The sequence below is a fragment of the Salvelinus sp. IW2-2015 genome, linkage group LG18 (genome assembly GCF_002910315.2).
Source record: "Salvelinus sp. IW2-2015 linkage group LG18, ASM291031v2, whole genome shotgun sequence".
In the NCBI taxonomy this organism is placed as follows: Eukaryota; Metazoa; Chordata; class Actinopteri; order Salmoniformes; family Salmonidae; genus Salvelinus; species Salvelinus sp. IW2-2015.
The window spans coordinates 56,175,815-56,194,908 of NC_036858.1; the positions used below are offsets into that span (position 1 = coordinate 56,175,815).

Below are 19,094 nucleotides of genomic sequence, written 5' to 3' on the forward strand. Positions count from 1 at the left end.
AGTTGATGCAAAGAGTCAATATTTGCAGTGTTGACCCTTCTTTTTCAAGACTTCTGCAATCTGCCCTGGCATGCTGTCAATTAACTTCTGGGCCACATCCTGACTGGTGGCAGCCCATTTTTGCATAATCAATGCTTGGCGTTTGTCCACCCGCCTCTTGAGGATTGACCACAAGTTCTCAATGGGATTAAGGTCTGGGGAGTTTCCTTGCCAGGGACGCAAAATATTGATGTTTTGTTCCCCGAGCCACTTAGTTATCACTTTTGCCTTATGGCAAGGTGCTCCATCATGCTGGAAAAGGCATTGTTCGTCACCAAACTGTTCCTGGATGGTTGGGAGAAGTTGCTCTCGGAGGATGTGTTGGTACCATTCTTTATTCATGGCTGTGTTCTTAGGCAAAATTGTGAGTGAGCACACTCCCTTGGCTGAGAAGCAACCCCACACATGAATGGTCTCATGATGCTCACCTTGTCTTCTCCGGACAAGCTTTTTTTCCGGATGTCCCAAACAATCGGAAAGGGGATTCATCAGAGGAAATGTCTTTAACCTGTCTCTTATACACATCTAGATGTGTATAAGAGACAGGTCCTCAGCAGTCCAATCCCTGTACCTTTTGCAGAATATCAGTATCAGATGCACTCACACCTGCCTGCTTGCTGGACTTTCTTGGGCGCCCTGAAGCCTTCTTCACGACAATTGAACCGTTCTCCTTGAAGTTCTTGATGATCCGATAAATGGTTGATTTAGGTGCAATCTTACTGGCAGCAATATCCCTGCCTGTGAAGCCCTTTTTGTGCAAAGCAATGATGACGGCATGTGTTTCCTTGCAGGGAACCATGGTTGACAGAGGAAGAACAATGATTCCAAGCACCACCCTCCTTTTGAAGCTTCCAGTCTGTTATTCGAACTCAATCAGCATGACAGAGTGATCTCCAGCCTTGTCCTCGTCAACACTCACACCTGTGTTAATGAGAGAATCACTGACATGATGTCAGCTGGTCCTTTTGTGGCAGGGCTGAAATGCAGTGGAAATGTTTTTGGGGGATTCAGTTAATTTGCATGGCAAAGAGGGACTTTGCAATTAATTGCAATTCATCTGATCACTCTTCATAACATTCTGGAGTATATGCAAATTGCCATCATACAAACTGAGGCAGCAGACTTTGTGAAAATTAATATTTGTGTCATTCTCGAAACTTGTCATTCTCAAAACCATGACTGTACTGTTAAAACATGGTTTCATTGGAATTTACTACATAATTTACCAATTACGCCTAAAATCACCCAGAGTGCATTGGAAGTTATGACAATTTACTGTAAATACTTATTAGGGTACATTGCTGTTCGTTTTATTGTATAATACTGTAAAAACAACCATTTTTAACAGTGTAAGAAAATATGAAAGAACGTGGCGCCGGTAATATGGGTCATATCTTTTTGAACTGTTGGGGCTAGAAACAAGTCGGTTTCTCTGTAGTAATGGGGCAAACATAATGGTCACAAATCTGTGCTCAGTTTATTCACTATGGCACCCAGAGGCTGCGGTACAGCGAAGCCTAATCATTAAAACAATTATTATCTGGGTGATTTCTTTCTTCTCCTTTTTTACTAAAATAGTCTGAGCTTCATGTGTCTCACCCAACAGCATGAGGTTGGCGCCTGAAACTGAAAATATGACTCTACAGTAGGCATAAACTAGAGTCATTTTTATAAGAGGCTTCCAATTACAGTTAATAACTTTTCAGCATTTTACCCATAATGCAGTGCAATCTACAGCATTCATTCTGTAAAACACAAGGTGCATTATACAGTGTTTTGCTGTTAAAATTACAGAAAAGTCCTACAGTGTATATTAATATGTATTCCAGGTATAGTTGACCTAAGTGTGCCGTATGTAAACTGTGTGACGGTTTACTGGAATACATACAGTTATATGTGACAATATATTTCAGATGGCTATATCTAACTTGAAAAAGTAAAGTCACTTTACTGTATGCATCTTTTGCTTTCAAGTCTGTCACTTTATGAGAGCGTCAATTCAATCAGTACGGTGTGAAATACAGTGAGCTATAAAAGTATTGGGACAGTGACAATTGTTTAGTTGTTTTGGCTCTGTACTCCAGCATTATACAATGACTATGAGGTTAAAGTACAGACTGTCAGCTTTAATTTGAAGGTATTTTCATCCATATCGGATGAACCGGGTAGAAATTATAGCACATAGTATTGGGACAAATTCAAGTAGTAAAAAATTAAGTATTTGGTCCCATATTCATAGCACGCAATGACTACCGTACATCAAACTTGTGACTTTACAGTTTTGTTGGATACATTTGCTGTTTGTTTTGGTTGTGTTTCAGATTACTTTTATGTTAAATAAAAATAGAATATGTTTCTGAACACGTCTACATTAATGTGGATGCTACCATGGTTAGGGATAGTGAATTGTGAATGATGATGAGTGAGGAATTTACAGACGCACAAACGGCATACCGCCAAGTCATGCAAACCTCTCACCATTACAATGACAGTGGAGGTTAGGATGATATTTATGCCTCTAACTTTGTCACTCATTATTCACAATTCATTCAGGATTATCCGTAATCATGGTAGCATTCACATTAATGTAGAAGTGTTTCGAAACATATTATATTCTTATTTACAATATAAGCGACTCCAAAATGACACAATGCGTTATTTACCATTAATTTCTATTGGGTACAAAAATAATCTGAAACACAACCAAAACAAACAGCAAATGCATCCAACAAATGTGTCGAGTCACAAGCTTGATGTAGTCATTGCGAACTATGGATATGGGACCAAATACTTAACTTTCTACTTCTTTAATACACACACACAAGTGAATTTGTCCCAATACATTTGGTCCCCTAAAATGGGGGGACTATGTACAAAAAGTGCTGTAATTCCTAAACAGTTCACCCGATATGGATGAAAATACCCTCAAATTAACCAAATTAGCCTCAAATATAATCATTTCCTATAGTGCTGGAGTACAGAGGCAAAACAACAAAACGTGTCAATGTCCCAAAACTTTTGGAGCTCACTGTATAATTTTTAAAAATCTATTTCTAATACAAATGCATGAGTCCTTTTTTTCACATTCATCAAACGAAAATTGTTTAAAAGCTTATTTTTCATATCGTTTATGTCATGTCCATTTTTCAGTAAATATATTTATCACGCACCAAAAACCTAAGAAACAGCAGAAACAACTGTGCTAATAATCCCATTGGAGTCAGTTTATTGATGTAATAAAGCCTAACTGCTAGGAGTACTAGCTGTTAAATAGCTTGTTTTTCTAATGTTAAAGAACTCCATAACTGCCCAGCCTTCTCTCTCATGTCAGAAAGTTAAAAGCATGAAAGTAAACCCATCTGGTGTTTTTCTCTGTGAAGAACTAAACCAGCTTTTACCACCATGGTCTCTACTGGTAATGGAGACCAACCACAAAACCACAAGTGTGTTTCTGTGATCTGAGAGTGTGTGTGTGTGTGTGATCTGAGAGAGAGAGAGTGTGTGTGTTCTGAGCTCAGAGAGGCACGGAAAAATGTGGCCCCCAAACCACAGATTACACAGTACTCGGGAGAGCGAGAGAGAGCGACAGGGGAAAAAATAATACCAATCATGAATGACTGAGAGGGAGAGTGTGTGTGTGGGTGGGGATGTCTGAATATGTGTCTCTGTATAGAAGTGCCAATGTCTGTCTCTCAGTCTGTGTATGTGCGTGAGTCTGCCTCTGTGTGTGCATGTAAATCTCATAGTTGTGCGTGTTTGTGCATTTGTGTGTGTATGTGAGCTCAGCAATGTGGGCTGCATTAGAGAGAGTGAAGTGTTAATGTGAGGGGGCAAAGCGTGTGAAAAGAGGCCCGTCTGTCTGAAAGCTCTTAGTGCTGGCCTGTCATACCACAGTCTGTCTAGATACTGGGAGGTCCTGTCAGGGTGCATGTGTGCGTGCGTGTGTGCACATGCGTGCATTTCTATGTGTGTGCGCATTGTTACTTGCGAGTGTATAGGTGCGTAAAAGCGTTTGTGTTTACGTGCCTGTGTGTGTGTGTGTATCTGCGGCGTGTGTGTGCGTGTGGCTGTGCAGAAATGATGACGTTAAGCCATCTCATTGTACAATTTGTTTAGACTTGTCATTACATGATCGGGGGGGGGAATTCCCTTACTGTGGTATTGTTGTCGAAGACTGGTTTAGTCCAGTAGACATCCTGTTAGTATTGTGTGGAAGTGCATCTTATTCAATTCATCACTGGATTTGGCATCACCCTCACATCAACTGACTAAATGAGTGAGTGGACTAAGTAAGGCCTGCGTCTTTTGAACATTGAGGAAGCCTTTGGTAATCTGAACTCCTGAGAGGAGAATTAGGGGACCAAACTCTAACCTCAATATGTGCAGTTCCTATTGTGTAGTTCAACACATTGATATACTATAAACCGACGTTGTCCTCCTGTGTGCGCTTGCGTCATCCTCCAAAGGAACCACAGACCCAGCTGCATCTAGCTCTCTCAGGCACCACAACAGGGCCTGGTGGTGGGGGAGAGACCCCAGCAGTGGGGCCCCTGCCCTGGATCAAAGGAGAGTGGAGGGGGGCATCTGTGTGAATAGGGGGAATAGATTGGAATAGGGTGCAATTTAGGATTCAGATGGGAATTTGGGATTCCCATCTGTGGGAATAGGGTGCAGTTTGGAATTCAGACTAAGTAAGCTTCATTGATTGAAGCGAAGGGAAGCCATTCCATATGGGCCCTGGTCAAAACTAGTGTACTATATAGGAAATATCCATAACCTTAAAGCCAATATTGCATACTATATATCTCCTCTCCCCTTCAGTAGGAATAGCAGAGGAACAAATATGCCCGTAACCCAGCCAACCGTCCCGCGTCAATCCCAATACGATCCCCCCTCTGGTTCTCATCTGCGTCTCACGCTGAATACCGTCCCACTCTGACTCCAGTCCTTAGCTCCAGTGCGGGCTAATGTAATCTAAAGATGTCTGGACAGAATGGGCAATTTCCTGTTTCAGGAGGAAGTCCTTTTGTCTGGCGCTCCTTACCTGTCACCTTCATTTGGACTCACTGGGACCGCTGCTCTCTCTGCTGGCTGGCTGGAGCCTACCTGGAGAGAGGTGTGTGTGTGTGTGTGTGTGTGTGTGTGTGTGTGTGTGTGTGTGTGTGTGTGTGTGTGTGTGTGTGTTTCCCAGTCACCTTCAGTAAGACTCTCGTTTCTGAGATGACTTCTGGCTCCCTGCAGGCGTGTTGCGAGCGCTTGCTGTCAGGAAATTATGCTGCATCAAGAGCACACACACGCAGAATAGTCGTAAACTCTCTCCCTCTCTCACACACACACACACACACACACAGGTCTTGGATGACACTTGGGTCAGCTGTCGAGTGCTGAAGAGAGATGATACTGCTGTGCTGATGAATGCTGGGGGATGCTACCTTTCTGGAAGCTACAGTGGGTTTCCTCTCCTGATTAGGGCTAGATGCAATCTGTTGAGATTGAGGAAATTCAATCTACAGAAATCATTGGCAATCAACTATTTAAGTAAGTGGAATGAAGGGAAATACCTTGAAAGGAGGACAATGGAAGTTCAGTAAAAAGATTTTTAATGATTAAAAGCCCAAGCATTTTAGAATGAAAGCCTTCGTCAGGGTGCTTAGAAAAGTTAAATGGCAGTTGACATGCATCCAGAGCCTTCTGCTTGGCTTTCAGAGAAGTGTATGGCTGGATTAGCATGCATTATTATCATACCCATTTACAGACCATTCATCCCTTTCATTGATCCCTCTTCATGCAGAACTGTTTACCTCTCGGATATACAGTATACTCTTATATATAAATATACCTCTCAAATATGATGTAAAACATGTACCTGTAAGACCCTCTTATCTGAAATATAGCCCACATCTCATACAGTATAAGACCCTCATATTTCATATCCTGTATTTGAGATATACAGTAATATTCTTGCCTTTGGCTGTAAAAGAAAGAGTGATGGAATTCGGTTATAGGGAGAAAGAGAGGAATATCCTCTATTATTCCCAGTTTTGTCTCTCTCTCTCTGTCCCCCCCCCCCTCTCTCTCTGCCATCTGATCCACGGCATTCTTTCCAGCCGAGTCATCCCCTGGTGTCAGTCTCTTTTATATATACACTGGTCAAAAAAATAAAGGGAACACTTAAACAACACAATGTAACTCCAAGTCAATCACACTTCTGTGAAATCAAACTGTCCACTTAGGAAGCAACCACTATGACAATAAATTTACATGCTGTTGTGCAAATGGAATAGACAAAAGGTGAAATGATAGGCAATTAGCAAGACACCCCCAATAAAGGAGTGGTTCTGCAGGTGGTGACCACAGACCACTTCTCAGTTCCTATGCTCTCCTGCTGATGTGTGGTCACTTTTGAATGCTGGCGGTCTTTCACTCTAGTGTAGCATGAGACGGGTCTACTCAGGTAGTGCAGCTCATCCAGGATGGCACATCAATGCGAGCTGTGCAAGAAGGTTTGCTGTGTCTGTCAGCGTAGTGTCCAGAGCATGGAGGCGCTACCAGGAGACAGCCAGTACATCAGGAGACGTGGAGGGAGGCCGTAGGAGAGGCAACACCCAGCAGCAGGACGCTACCTCCGCCTTTGAGCAGAGGAGTACTGCCAGAGCCCTGACAAATGACCTCTCAGCAGGCCACAAATGTGCAGTGTCTGCTCAAACAGTCAGAAACAGACTCCATGAGGGTGTGTATGAGGGTCCGACGTCCCAGGTGGGGTTGTGCTTACAGCCAACACCGTGCAGGACGTTGGCATTTGCCAGAGACACCAAGATTGGCAATTCGCCACTGGCGCCCTGTGCTCTTCACTGATGAAAGCATGTTCACACTGAGCACATGTGACAGACGTGACAGAGTCTGGAGACGGCGTGGAGAAGTACGTTTGCTGCCTGCAACATCTCAGCGATGGACCGGTTTGGCGGTGGGTCAGCATGGTGTGGGGTGGCATTTCTTTGTGGGGCCGCACAGCCCTCGCATGTGCTCGCAGAAGTAGCCTGACTGCCATTAGGTACGAGATGAGATCTCAGACCCCTTGTGACCATATGCTGACACATGCACATTGTGGTGTGGTGCTGGAGGTCATTTTGCAGGGCTCTGGCAATGACAAACATCAGCAGGAGCATAGGAACTGAGAAGTGGTCTGTGGTCACCACCTGAGGAACACTCCACCTTTTGTCTATTCCATTTGCACAACAGCATGTGAAATTTATTGTCAATCAGTGTTGCTTCCTAAGTGGACAGTTTGATTTCACAGAAGTGTGATTGACTGGAGTTAATTGTGTGTTTAAGTGTTCCTTTATTTTTTTTGAGCAGTGTAGTGGGTGTGTCATCCTGGTGTCAGTTCTTTGATATATATATGTGTGTCACCCCTGGTGTCAGTCTCTTTTTACTTATATATATTTATTAATATATTATAATATATAGATATATATATATATATATATATATATATATATATATATATATATATATATATATATCTGTATGTAATATGTGTGTGTGGTGTGTGTGTCACTCGTTGTGTCAGTCTCTTTTATATTATATATATATTAATTTATATATATGTTGGTGTGTGTCATTCTCGTGTGTGTCAGTCTCTTTATATATATATGTGTGTGTGGTATCTCGTGGTGTCAGTCTCTTTTAAATTATATATGTGTGTGTTGTCATCTCGTGGTGTCAGTCTCTTTTATATATATATATGTGTGTGTGTTGTCATCTGTGGTGTCAGTCTCTTTTATATATATATATATGTGTGTGTGTCATCCCCTGGTGTCAGTCTCTTTTATAATATATATATGTGTGTGTGTGTCATCTCGTGGTGTCAGTCTCTTTATATATATATATATATATGTGTGGTGTGGTCATTCGTGGTGTCAGTCCTTTTATATATATATATGTGTGTGTGTGTCATCTCGTTGTGTCAGTCTCTTTTATTATATATATATGTGTGTGTGTGTCATCTCGTTGTGTCAGTCTCTTTATATATATATATGTATGTGTGTGTGTGTCATCTCGTTGTGTCAGTCTCTTTTTATATATAATATATATGTGTGTGTGTGTCATCTCGTGGTGTCAGTCTCTTTTATATATATTATAGTGTGTGTGTGTCATCTCGTGGTGTCAGTCTCTTATATTATATATATATGTGTGGTGTGTGTCACTCGTTGTGTCAGTCTCTTTTATATATATATATGTGTGTGTGTGTCATCCGTTGTGTCAGTCTCTTTTATATATATATATATGTGTGTGTGTGTCATCTCGTGGTGTCAGTCTCTTTTATATATATATATGTTGTGTGTGTCATCTCGTTGTGTCAGTCTCTTTATATATATATATGTGTGTGTTGTCATCTCGTTGTGTCAGTCTCTTTATATATTATATTATGTGTGTGTGTGTCATCTCGTTGTGTCAGTCTCTTTTATATATATATATGTGTGTGTGTGTCATCTCGTTGTGTCCGTCTCTTTTATATATATATATGTGTGTGTGTGTCATCTCGTTGTGTCAGTCTCTTTTATATATATGATATGTGTGGGTGTGTATCTCGTGGTGTCAGTCTCTTTTATATATATATATGGTGTGTGTGTGTCATCTCGTTGTGTCAGTCTCTTTTATATATAATATGATGTGTTGTCATCTCGTGGTGTCAGTCTCTTTTATATATATATGTGTGTGTGTGTGTCATCTCGTTGTCAGTCTCTTTTAATATATTGTATGTTGTTGTCATCTCGTGGTGTCAGTCTCTTTTATATATATATATGTGTGTGTGTGTCATCCGTTGTGTCAGTCTCTTTTATAATATATATAGTATGTGTGTGTCATCTCGTGGTGTCAGTCTCTTTTTATATATATATATTGTGGTGTGTGTCATCTCGTGGTGTCAGTCTCTTTATATATATATATATGGTGTTGTCGTGTGTCTCTCGTGGTGTCAGTCTCTTTTATATATATATATGTGTGTGTGTGTCATCTCGTTGTGTCAGTCTCTTTTATATATATATGTGTGTGTGTGTGTCATCTCGTGGTGTCAGTCTCTTTTATATATATATATGTGTGTGTGTGTCATCTCGTGGTGTCACTAAGTGCTCTCATACTGTCTCAGACAGACGCCTAATTGCTGCTTAACATTTGTCATGCTTCATTCTCTACACACACGGAAACATAGAACAATGCTCTCCCTCTCTCTCCCTCTCTCTCTCTCTTTTTCTCTCTCTCACACACCCCCTGACTCCCAGGGGAGGTTTGGAGTGATGGAAAGAATGAGAGGGGGAATAGGAGGAGTGAAAGCAGGAATGACGTTTGGTTACGGTGGCCTAGGGCCCCTGATAAGATTGGAACCACATTGGAGACTGCATGCATGGGGAGACTGGCAGGAGAAGGGCTTTGGTGTGCAGCCAGTCATTGTTATGGTCACAATGTGCTTTCTATTCTATACATTCATCCCAAATTCATCCCAACCCTATTCCCTATATAGTGCACTACTTTTGACCAGAGCCCATAGCACTGTGTAGGGAATAGGGTGCCATTTGGGACAGTCTATACATTCTCTACTGCTTCTTCTCAAGACTGCTGTGATATGATCAGGTGCCAATTTAATGCAGGATTCTGTGTAGAGGAATCGTATGCATTATGCATAGTTCTATTCGCTACAAACCCTTTCGACTGTGTGGGAATATACAACAGTACACACACTTGCACAAACACACATTCACCTATACACCTATAAACAGACACACGCACCTACACAAAAATGTTAATCTGCGTGGTAATAATGTATTCACTGAAGCTGTAGGCTTAATGTGTGAATGGTTTTGTCCCTCTCGGAGTGAAATAGAAACCTGCAACTAACCTTAAGCTGCTGTACAGGGGGTCTACTAGTGTCACTTTTTCCTGGCTATCTTGACCTGGACCTGACTTTTATTCTCCATTTCAGCAACTGGATGAGATGTTTTTTAACTGTTTTAATCAACTATAACAATCTATAACTAGGATGCTTTATAATTGTAATAATCAACTGTAACTAACTATAACTATGATGCTTTATAACTGTTATAATCAATTACAACTAATTATAACTATGATGCTTTATAACTGTTATAATCAACTATAACTATGATGCTTTATAACTGTTAATCAACTATAACTATGATGCTTTATAACTGTTATAATGAACTTTAACTATGATGTTTTATAACTGTTATAATCAACTGTAACTATGATGCTTTATAACTGTTAAAATCAATTACAACTAATTATAACTCTGATGCTTTATAACTGTTATAATCAACTAACCCTAACTATGACTTATAACTGTTATAATCAATTACAACTAATTATAACCTGTCTCTTATACACATCTAGATGTGTATAAGAGACAGTTATAATTGTAATAATCAACTGTAACTAACTATAACTATGATGCTTTATAACTGTTATAATCAATTACAACTAATTATAACTATGATTCTTTATAACTGTTATAATCAACTAACCCTAACTATGACTTATAACTGTTATAATCAATTACAACTAATTATAACCTGTCTCTTATACACATCTAGATGTGTATAATAATCAACTGTAACTATGATGCTTTATAACTGTTATAATCAACTATAACTATGATGTTTTATAACTGTTATAATCAATTACAACTAATTATAACTATGATGCTTTATAACTGTTATAATCAACTATAACTATGATGCTTTATAACTGTTAATCAACTATAACTATGATGCTTTATAACTGTTATAATGAACTTTAACTATGATGTTTTATAACTGTTATAATCAACTGTAACTATGATGCTTTATAACTTTTATAATCAACTAACTATAACTATGATTTATAACTGTTATAATCAATTACAACTAATTATAACTATGAAGCTTTATAACTATTAAAATCAACTATAACTAACTATAACTGATGCTTTATAACTGTTATAATCAACTATAACTATGATGCTTTATAACTGTGTTAATGAGTGCATTTTGTTCTCTATTGCAGCAACTGGATGAGATGTGGCGGGAGCTGCGTTGGATCACTGATGCCCTGCAGTGTGCCCGCTACAAGCAGCCCCGTGGCGGTGTGCCCATCACCAGCCTGGTCAATGCCAGCGAGCCTGAGTCAGACCAGGGGGCACAGAAGAGTGACTCAGCATCCTCTACCATGGACTATCTACCCACACCATCACCATCACCTGAGCTACGGCGCAGGAAGGATGTTAGTGGTGAGGAGAAAGACACACACACTGTCTTGGCTGTCCATCGAAGACGATGATGACGATGCTCCTCTTGAGGATGGGGTTGTATGGGTGTGTTCGCCTTTCTGGCGCTGGTGCCACTTCACACTTATAGATGCAGTGCATACAAATACACAGACATAAACATACACATTGAGAGACATTTGCCCACCTCCTCACTCTCAATACACTGGAAGTAAGTCAGGAATGGTCTTTATCATAAGCTAAACACATACCCCCACTCTATAATCATAGTTTGTACTGTGTCTGTGTGCAACGCTATTTTGTACATGGACTGTATGTGTGTTTCTTACCCGTCTGTCTTTGTCTCCTCCCTCAGACTCCCAGCTGGGGTCAGATGAGGACGGTTGTTCAGAGGTGTTCCTGCCGACAGACAGTGACTACGACTCCAGCGAAGCCTTGTCCCCACGCGAGCTGGACCTGCTCTACTCCCCCCCACAGGACCTATCCCAGCAGGCCGTGCACGCCCTGGGAGGCAGCGCTCCCGACGTACTACAGATACACGAGCTCAGGTACGAGAACGACCTCTAACCAATGTTCCCTGTAAAATGTTTTTGGCACTGAGCAAATTTCAGGTCTGCTGAGTGTAAATATGAATGTTGTGAAAGTTCTGTGCAACTTCCGGTGCGCATTTACTGTGAACACTGAGGCTATACCTGCTTTATGTTACAGTTTTAACAGTGGCCAAGTAGACTACTGTGGCTATTTGATCATAATGTAGGCCTACCAGAGTGGCCTACCATCAAAACAATGGCGAAAAATGCGTCCCACAACATTTTAACATGGAAAAAGCTGTTCTATCATTCAGCCTACAGTAGCAGCAAATGTGTGGTGTTCAATATAGGCCTACATTCCATGAGACTTTAAAAAATAACATGCAGGGCTTGACATTAACCTGTTTATCCACTTGTCCTTCAGACAAGGTGTTGACAGTTTGATGCAAGAAGCCACTTTACAAAATAAAATGTATTATTATTCCCATACCATTATTACAGAGAATCAGACAAATTATGCTACCCTCAGCCTATTGGCTACTTAGCTTAAAATACAACACTGCTCCTTTAAGACATAAAAAAAAGCTCTTTACCTGACTCACTTTTCACATTTTGTGCTCTTGTAGGAAGCAACCACTTCCCCATTGTTGACTAGAAATTTGCTATAACTGGGCTAATAGCTCACTAACTAACAAAAAATATGAACAAATGTGCACACGTGGCTACATGCAGCTCTCACAATGATCTCAAAACAAGCCATCTACTCACTACCGCTCATGCTGTAAACACAGTCCAGTTCAATACGAATGGCACAGATTCTACTGCAGCTCTGATTGGCTATGGTGCACCGGTCTGTGTGTAGAGTACTTGCCTGAGTCGTGCCTGTCAATTCAAAACAATCCAACTCCAATGTGCTCTGCCTACAAGAAAATCTCTTGCACAGTTATTTTTGCGTAGCACATTTTGTTTCTGTATGTTACATTGAAAGTGGCTAATATTGCGTTGATTCAAGCACAATTCCCACAATAGATCGAAACATTGATAATGTTAACTAAAGGGGAAACTCTAGAAAGATGAGTGAAGCTTCTCTGTGCGTGCTAATATTTATTCTGGTAACATTGCCTCTAACCCTAACCTTGACATACTGCAAATACACAAGCTCAGGTACGAAAACGACCTCTAACCCTGACCCTAACCTTGACCCTGACGTACTGCAGATACAAGCTCAGGTACGAGAATGACCTCTAACCCTGACCCTAACCTTGACCCTAACGTACTGCAGATACACAAGCTCAGGTAGATATAGAGCTGTCACTCTTGTCCTGTCCAGTCCACTTGTGTCCACGAAAACCTCTTCCTTTCACTCTCCCCCAGCCCCACATTTCCCCACCACCTCATTCTCCAAAGATTTGTCCTTTTCCCTCTCTCTGCTTTCCTCTACTATCTCATTTCCTCCTATCCCCCTCTCTTTTTAACAGCCTTAAATAGAACCTAACAAATCTTAATCAAATCTTATTTTTATTTTCCAGGTACAGCATCTGCCAGCCCAAAGACCTCGCTCTCTCCCCCGCCTTCCCCCTCTCCCCAGGCCCAATCCTTTCCCCCGCCCCACCCCTCTCACCTGCCCCCATCTTCCCTGAGACCACTCTATCCTGCTCCAAAACCCTGGAGGGTCTCTCCCTCTCCAAGACAACCCAGGACAAGCACTCCTTCACCCCGTTGCGGCCGCTTGCCAACCCCCCAACCAAGCGGAAGCTGCTGTCCCGGAGCCACGGGGCCACTGGGGCCCAGGTGGGTTACTTCAGCGGGCCCCAGCGGTGGCTCAGGGGCCACAGCGACAGCCACACAGGGTCCCTGTCCGAGGGGGTCTATACCAGGCAGAGGGACCCAGACCTGCCCACCCTGCCCCTGAATCTCCCATCACCTCAGGAGGAGATATATGCTAGTCATGCTTCCTGTGTCCTGGAGGGCCGGAGGGGGGGACAGAGGGAGCCCAGGCCCCATATCAGGACTATCTTTGTGGAACCGTGTAAGGAAACGTCGCCTGAGAACAGGGGCTGTGGAGAGGAGGAGAGAGGGATGGAGGGAAAGGGAGGGATGGAAAGAGGGGCAGGGGTGACAATGGTTTTGGCAGAGGAGGGGTCAGGAGAGGAGGGGTATGAAGGAGCGAGAGCCCAGGATCTGGACTCAGACGACCAAACAAATGCACAGGTGTCAGAGATCCTCAGCAGCAAGCTCTAGGATTAGACAATGGTTCGGCAAGGAACTCCAGGATTGGACAATGCTCAGTAATATGCTCTAGGATTGGCCATGTTCAGCATTTGACAGTGGTTCAGTAATAACCTCCAGGATTGGACAATAGCTCAGCAACATGATCTAGGAGTGGACGGGACTGAGTAACAAGCTTTTGAACGATTGGACATCGGCTAATTGATGACAGTTGGACGGAGCGATGTTGTTTTGGTGCGTTGCATACACTACATATCCCTCATCCCTGTGTCCAAACTGATAATGATGCCCCTTTTCCTGTCTGTTTGTCTCTGTGTGTGGTGTTGTGTGGGTCTATATCTTTCTTTTATCCCTTTCTCTTTCTATCGATCCTTCAAATGACTGTGGACAGGCATGCTGAACTGACTCTGAGCTAGTGCATGTTTCTCTCTGAGCTCATGCACGTGTGTAGCTCACAGACTAGACAACCCTTGCTCTCTCTGTAGAATGTACTAGAGACTCAGGTTGCTGGCCAACTGTCTGAACTGTTAACTCAGAACCAAGCCAAGGCTCCAACTGTTATGACCTATAATTAATGCAACATGACGTCGCTGTCGGATCTAAACGTCAACTCAAAAAAAAAAATTATAATGTATTTTCCAAATAACGAACATACAATTATGAAACTTCAGAAGTATTTTGAATACATTTTCTTTGTCCTAGAGTCATGAAAGGCAGTTACTGCTTTCAGCACATATAAAACATGAAAATTGGCAAAAATTGTGTTACAAGCTTTTCATCCGACAGCGACGATGAATTTAAGCACTGCTTTACCTATACCTCTGCACTTGAAAGTGTGTTGATGACTGACAATGGCTCGAAGTTGCTATTTCAATTGATGAGTATTCATTATACATTGACACCTTACATAAACTCAGCAACAAAGAAACGTCCTCTCACTGTCAACTGCGTTTATTTTCAGCAAACTTAACATGTGTAAATATTTGTATGAACATAAGATATGACAACTGAGACATAAACTGAACAAGTTCCACAGACATGTGACTAACAGAAATGGAATAATGTGTCCCTGAACAAAGGGGGGATCAAAATAAATCAAAAGTAACAGTCAGTATCTGGTGTGGCCACCAGCTGCATTAAATATGCCTCCTCATGGACTGCACCAGATTTGCCAGTTCTTGCTGTGAGATGTTACCCCACTCTTCAACCAAGGCACCTGCAAGTTCCCGGATATTTCTTGGGGTAATGGCCCTAGCCCTCACCCCCCGATCCAACATGTCCCAGACGTGCTCAATGGGATTGAGATCCGGGCTCTTCGCTGGCCATGGCAGAACACTGACATTACTGTCTTGCAGTAAATCACGCACAGATTGAGCAGTATAGCTGGTGGCATTGTCATGCTGGAGGGTCATGTCAGGATGAGCCTGCAGGAAGGGTACCACATGAGGGAGGAGGATGTCTTCCCTGTAACYCACAGRGTTGAGATTGCCTGCAATYACAARAAGCTCWGTCRGATGYTGCTYTGACACACCYRCCCAGWCCATGACGGACCCTCCACKTCCAAATCYATRCCGCTCCAGAGTACAGGCCTCGGTGTAACGCTCATTCCTTTGACGATAAACGCGAATCCGACCATCACCCCTGGTGAGACAAAACCGCGACTCGTCAGTGAGGATGACTTGTTTCCAGTCCTGCCTGGTCCAGCGATGGTGGGTTTGTGCCCATACGGGACGTTGTTGCCGATGATGTCTGGTGAGGACCTGCCTTACAACAGGCCTACAAGCCCTCAGTCCAGCCTCTCTCAACCTATTGCGGACAGTCTGAGCACTAATGGAGGGATTGTGTGTTCCTGGTGTAACTCGGGCAGTTGTTGTTGCCATCCAGTACCTGTCTCGCAGGTGTGATCTTCTGATGTACCGATCCTGTGCAGGTGTTGTTACACGTGGTCTGCCACTGCGAGGACTGTCAGCTGTCCATCCTGTCTCCCTGTAGCACTGTCTTAGGCGTCTCACAGTACGGACATTGCAATTTATTGCCCTGGCCACATCTGCAGTCCTCATGCCTCCTTGCAGCATGCCTAAGGCACATTCACGCAGATGAGCAGGGACCCTGGGCATCTTTCTTTTGGTGTTTTTCAGAATCAGTAGAAAGGCCTCTTTAGTGTCCTAAGTTTTCATAACTGTGACCTTAATTGCCTACCGTCTGTAAGCTGTTAGTGTGTTAACGACCATTCCACAGGTGCATGTTCATTCATTGTATATAGTTAATTGAACAAGCATGGGAAACAGTGTTTAAACCCTTTACAATGAAGATCTGTGAAGTTATTTGGATTTTTACGAATTATCTTTGAAAGACAGGGTCCTGAAAAGGGGACGTTTCTTTTTTTGCTGAGTTTATTAGAAGTGTGGACACACGATACAAGCCTTATGTTTCTCTAGGTTTCTCAGCATGGGTTTATAGGCATTTCCCCAATAACAGTGAATGTATTGTCATGGTTTAAAGTTGGTTTTCTGCAGTAATTAATTCTGTTTCATTATCATCATGCTAAGCTGCTTGATTCTATTTGGTTCTTTTGTGGATCTGTTATAACAAGAAGTTAACCAGAGTATCATTCAGAATGACAGGAATGTTCTTCATACACTAAAACAGTAACTTTTCCCACTTTTCTCGAACTATGAACATCATCTGACGACCAGCCTTCAATATCTGCATAGTATACAGTAAGAAGTAAACAGTTTTGAATACGAAAGTTTACTGTCGATTTACGCTAGTTGCCCCCGCGCCTAGTTCTGACGAGCCCATCGTTAAGAATACTGATGATAACGACAGTACTAAACATTCCACAGCAAGCTGCAGTGAATTCCAATATCATAGCCTCTATATCCCTATAAGTATTTTTGTACTCTTTTTTTTTTTTTTTATCATAACTTGCTATTCAGCATTGAATGCCTACCATTCGTATTGTACTTGAGTCAAATGATGTATTATTTGTTGGCATGGACTTGTTTTGTGTGGACTCTAGCTTATGTCCAGTTTGAATATGTGCCCCCCTTGGTTTGGCTTGAGAAGGTCAAGGGTTAGAGGTTAGCGGTCATGGTTGGCGGGGTCAGAAGTTAGGGACTTGAGTTACACAAAAACAGTCTGCACTTTGCATCCTGGACTTAAGTAGCCATGTTCTTCTGTTTAGCCAGAAAGTGATTTGTGGTTTGAAGTTATGTTTCTATGACACTTTAAGGGTTGTTTTAAACTAAGTTGAATCATGAACACTGTAGCTTTGTGTTCTTATCCTATGTTCTCTGGTACAGAGTATTATACCCTCTATAGTAGTATTACTCTATATTACTCTCTAGAGTATTATATTCTCTGGTAGAGATGCATACAGAGTATTAGAATCATGTTATTAAAGTAACATTTCCAGGACCAGCTAATGATTGTGGTCATATGAGGTTTAACACATCATGGACTATATCGGACTGAATTGCACTTTCAACATATGTCTTGTTTTTTCATTTGATTTCTATGATACATCAAGCTAATTCCCAAACAATACCTTAATGGTTTTATCAAAGCCACGTTGCACGGGTAACAGGGATACCTTGAGCTAGCTTTTCACTATTTTAACATTGCAGGTGATTATAAAACCTCATTCAAATTTGATGTACTGATCGAGGGCAGCTTTATCGGTAACTATTGTAAAACAAATTGTTGCATTATTGGAATCTTAATATGACTTGTTGAAGTGTATTGTTGCATCAACAGGCCGGTTGGTTTTCCACTACACAGTATATATTTGCAACAATGTTTTTATCATATGTAGCTAGGCTAGTAATTATTGTGTTCTCACTTGACAGTGTATAAGCCACCTTTGCATTTACAGGCTGTTGTAAATGAGTACTGATCGCCTACGAATAGCAAGTGTAATAGGGGATTATAACATGTGTTTCACAGTATGTATCCATTCATAGTTAATGGACTAATAATTACAGTAGTTGTTATAAGTAGATACGAGCTGTAAGGAATGCTTATAACTAGTCTCATAATGCTCTACGAGTGTTATAGAAGGCACTATAATGCATTATTAGGCCACACAGGTGGTTAATAGATAATGTATGTGTCCCAAATGGCACCCTATTCCCTTTAGGGACTATAGGGCTCTGGTCAAAAGTAGTGCAATATAGGGAATAGGGTGCTATTTGGAACGCAGACAGTGTTACACTCACTTTTATTTACAGTCATGTCGTCTTTAAACCACCTCCAAATGACCAAATGCATTAATGCTATTGTTTTAAGTGTTGGGCTTTGGGTTTGGGTGTAGGCCTACTACCAAATCTACCAGTTAATGTATATTTCCTCAGGAGTAAAAGCATAATTTGTCTCTATGAAATATTGAATATTACTATTTTATTGTCCTATTTATTTTGCTATCTATGTCTCTCCACTTCCACCTCTTTCTATCAGTCATTAGGCTATTAGTTTGTGGTCTATCAAGTGACTAGGCCTCATCAGATCATTGTCAATGCTTTTATACCATGTGCACATAGTGAGTGGGCCAAAATCAAGAGGGGTCATCATATCTGTATATTTTTGCATTTCCTGATTAAAATGTATGAACTATCATAGCTTCCTAAATGAAAATAAGGCTAATATGTTTGCAGTTGGGGTGAAGAAGTCCTAAAATCAACAAAGGTCCTGTAATGGTTTGATTATTTTCTTCCTGGCTTGTTGCAATGCTATCTCTGTCTAGGGCAGGCCTACCTTATGGTGGCAGATGGATGTGTTTGACCAGTTTAAATAATAAACCTTTCCCTTGTGGATGTTGTGTACAACACTGCCTCTGTATCTCACTCTTCTCTCACTGCATTGATTAGTGAAGCCACTTCAAGTAGTGCAGACAACATACTGTACAGTATACCATCCTTTATTGGTGATTCTACTTTACTCTAGTGGGTATTAGTACTTTATCAGTCTGTAGAAAGCCAGAATGGATCTATCTATCCAGTAGCAGCTCGAGAGAGTAC

The 19,094-nt window shown here is 41.6% G+C and overlaps 1 protein-coding gene across 1 annotated transcript in view; it reads left to right on the forward strand.

Annotated features, from left to right (window-relative positions):
* The window catches only part of ankfn1a (ankyrin repeat and fibronectin type III domain containing 1a), a 233,311-nt gene extending 214,407 nt beyond the window's left edge, over positions 1 to 18,904 (forward strand). The window contains exons 23-25 of the mRNA XM_024009062.2: positions 11,098 to 11,320; positions 11,673 to 11,865; positions 13,377 to 18,904. Coding sequence (XP_023864830.1) covers positions 11,098 to 11,320; positions 11,673 to 11,865; positions 13,377 to 14,088 — 1,128 coding nt within the window. The 3' untranslated portion in view covers positions 14,089 to 18,904. The remainder of the gene's footprint in view (positions 1 to 11,097; positions 11,321 to 11,672; positions 11,866 to 13,376) is intronic.
* The last annotated feature ends 190 nt before the right edge of the window (positions 18,905 to 19,094 follow it).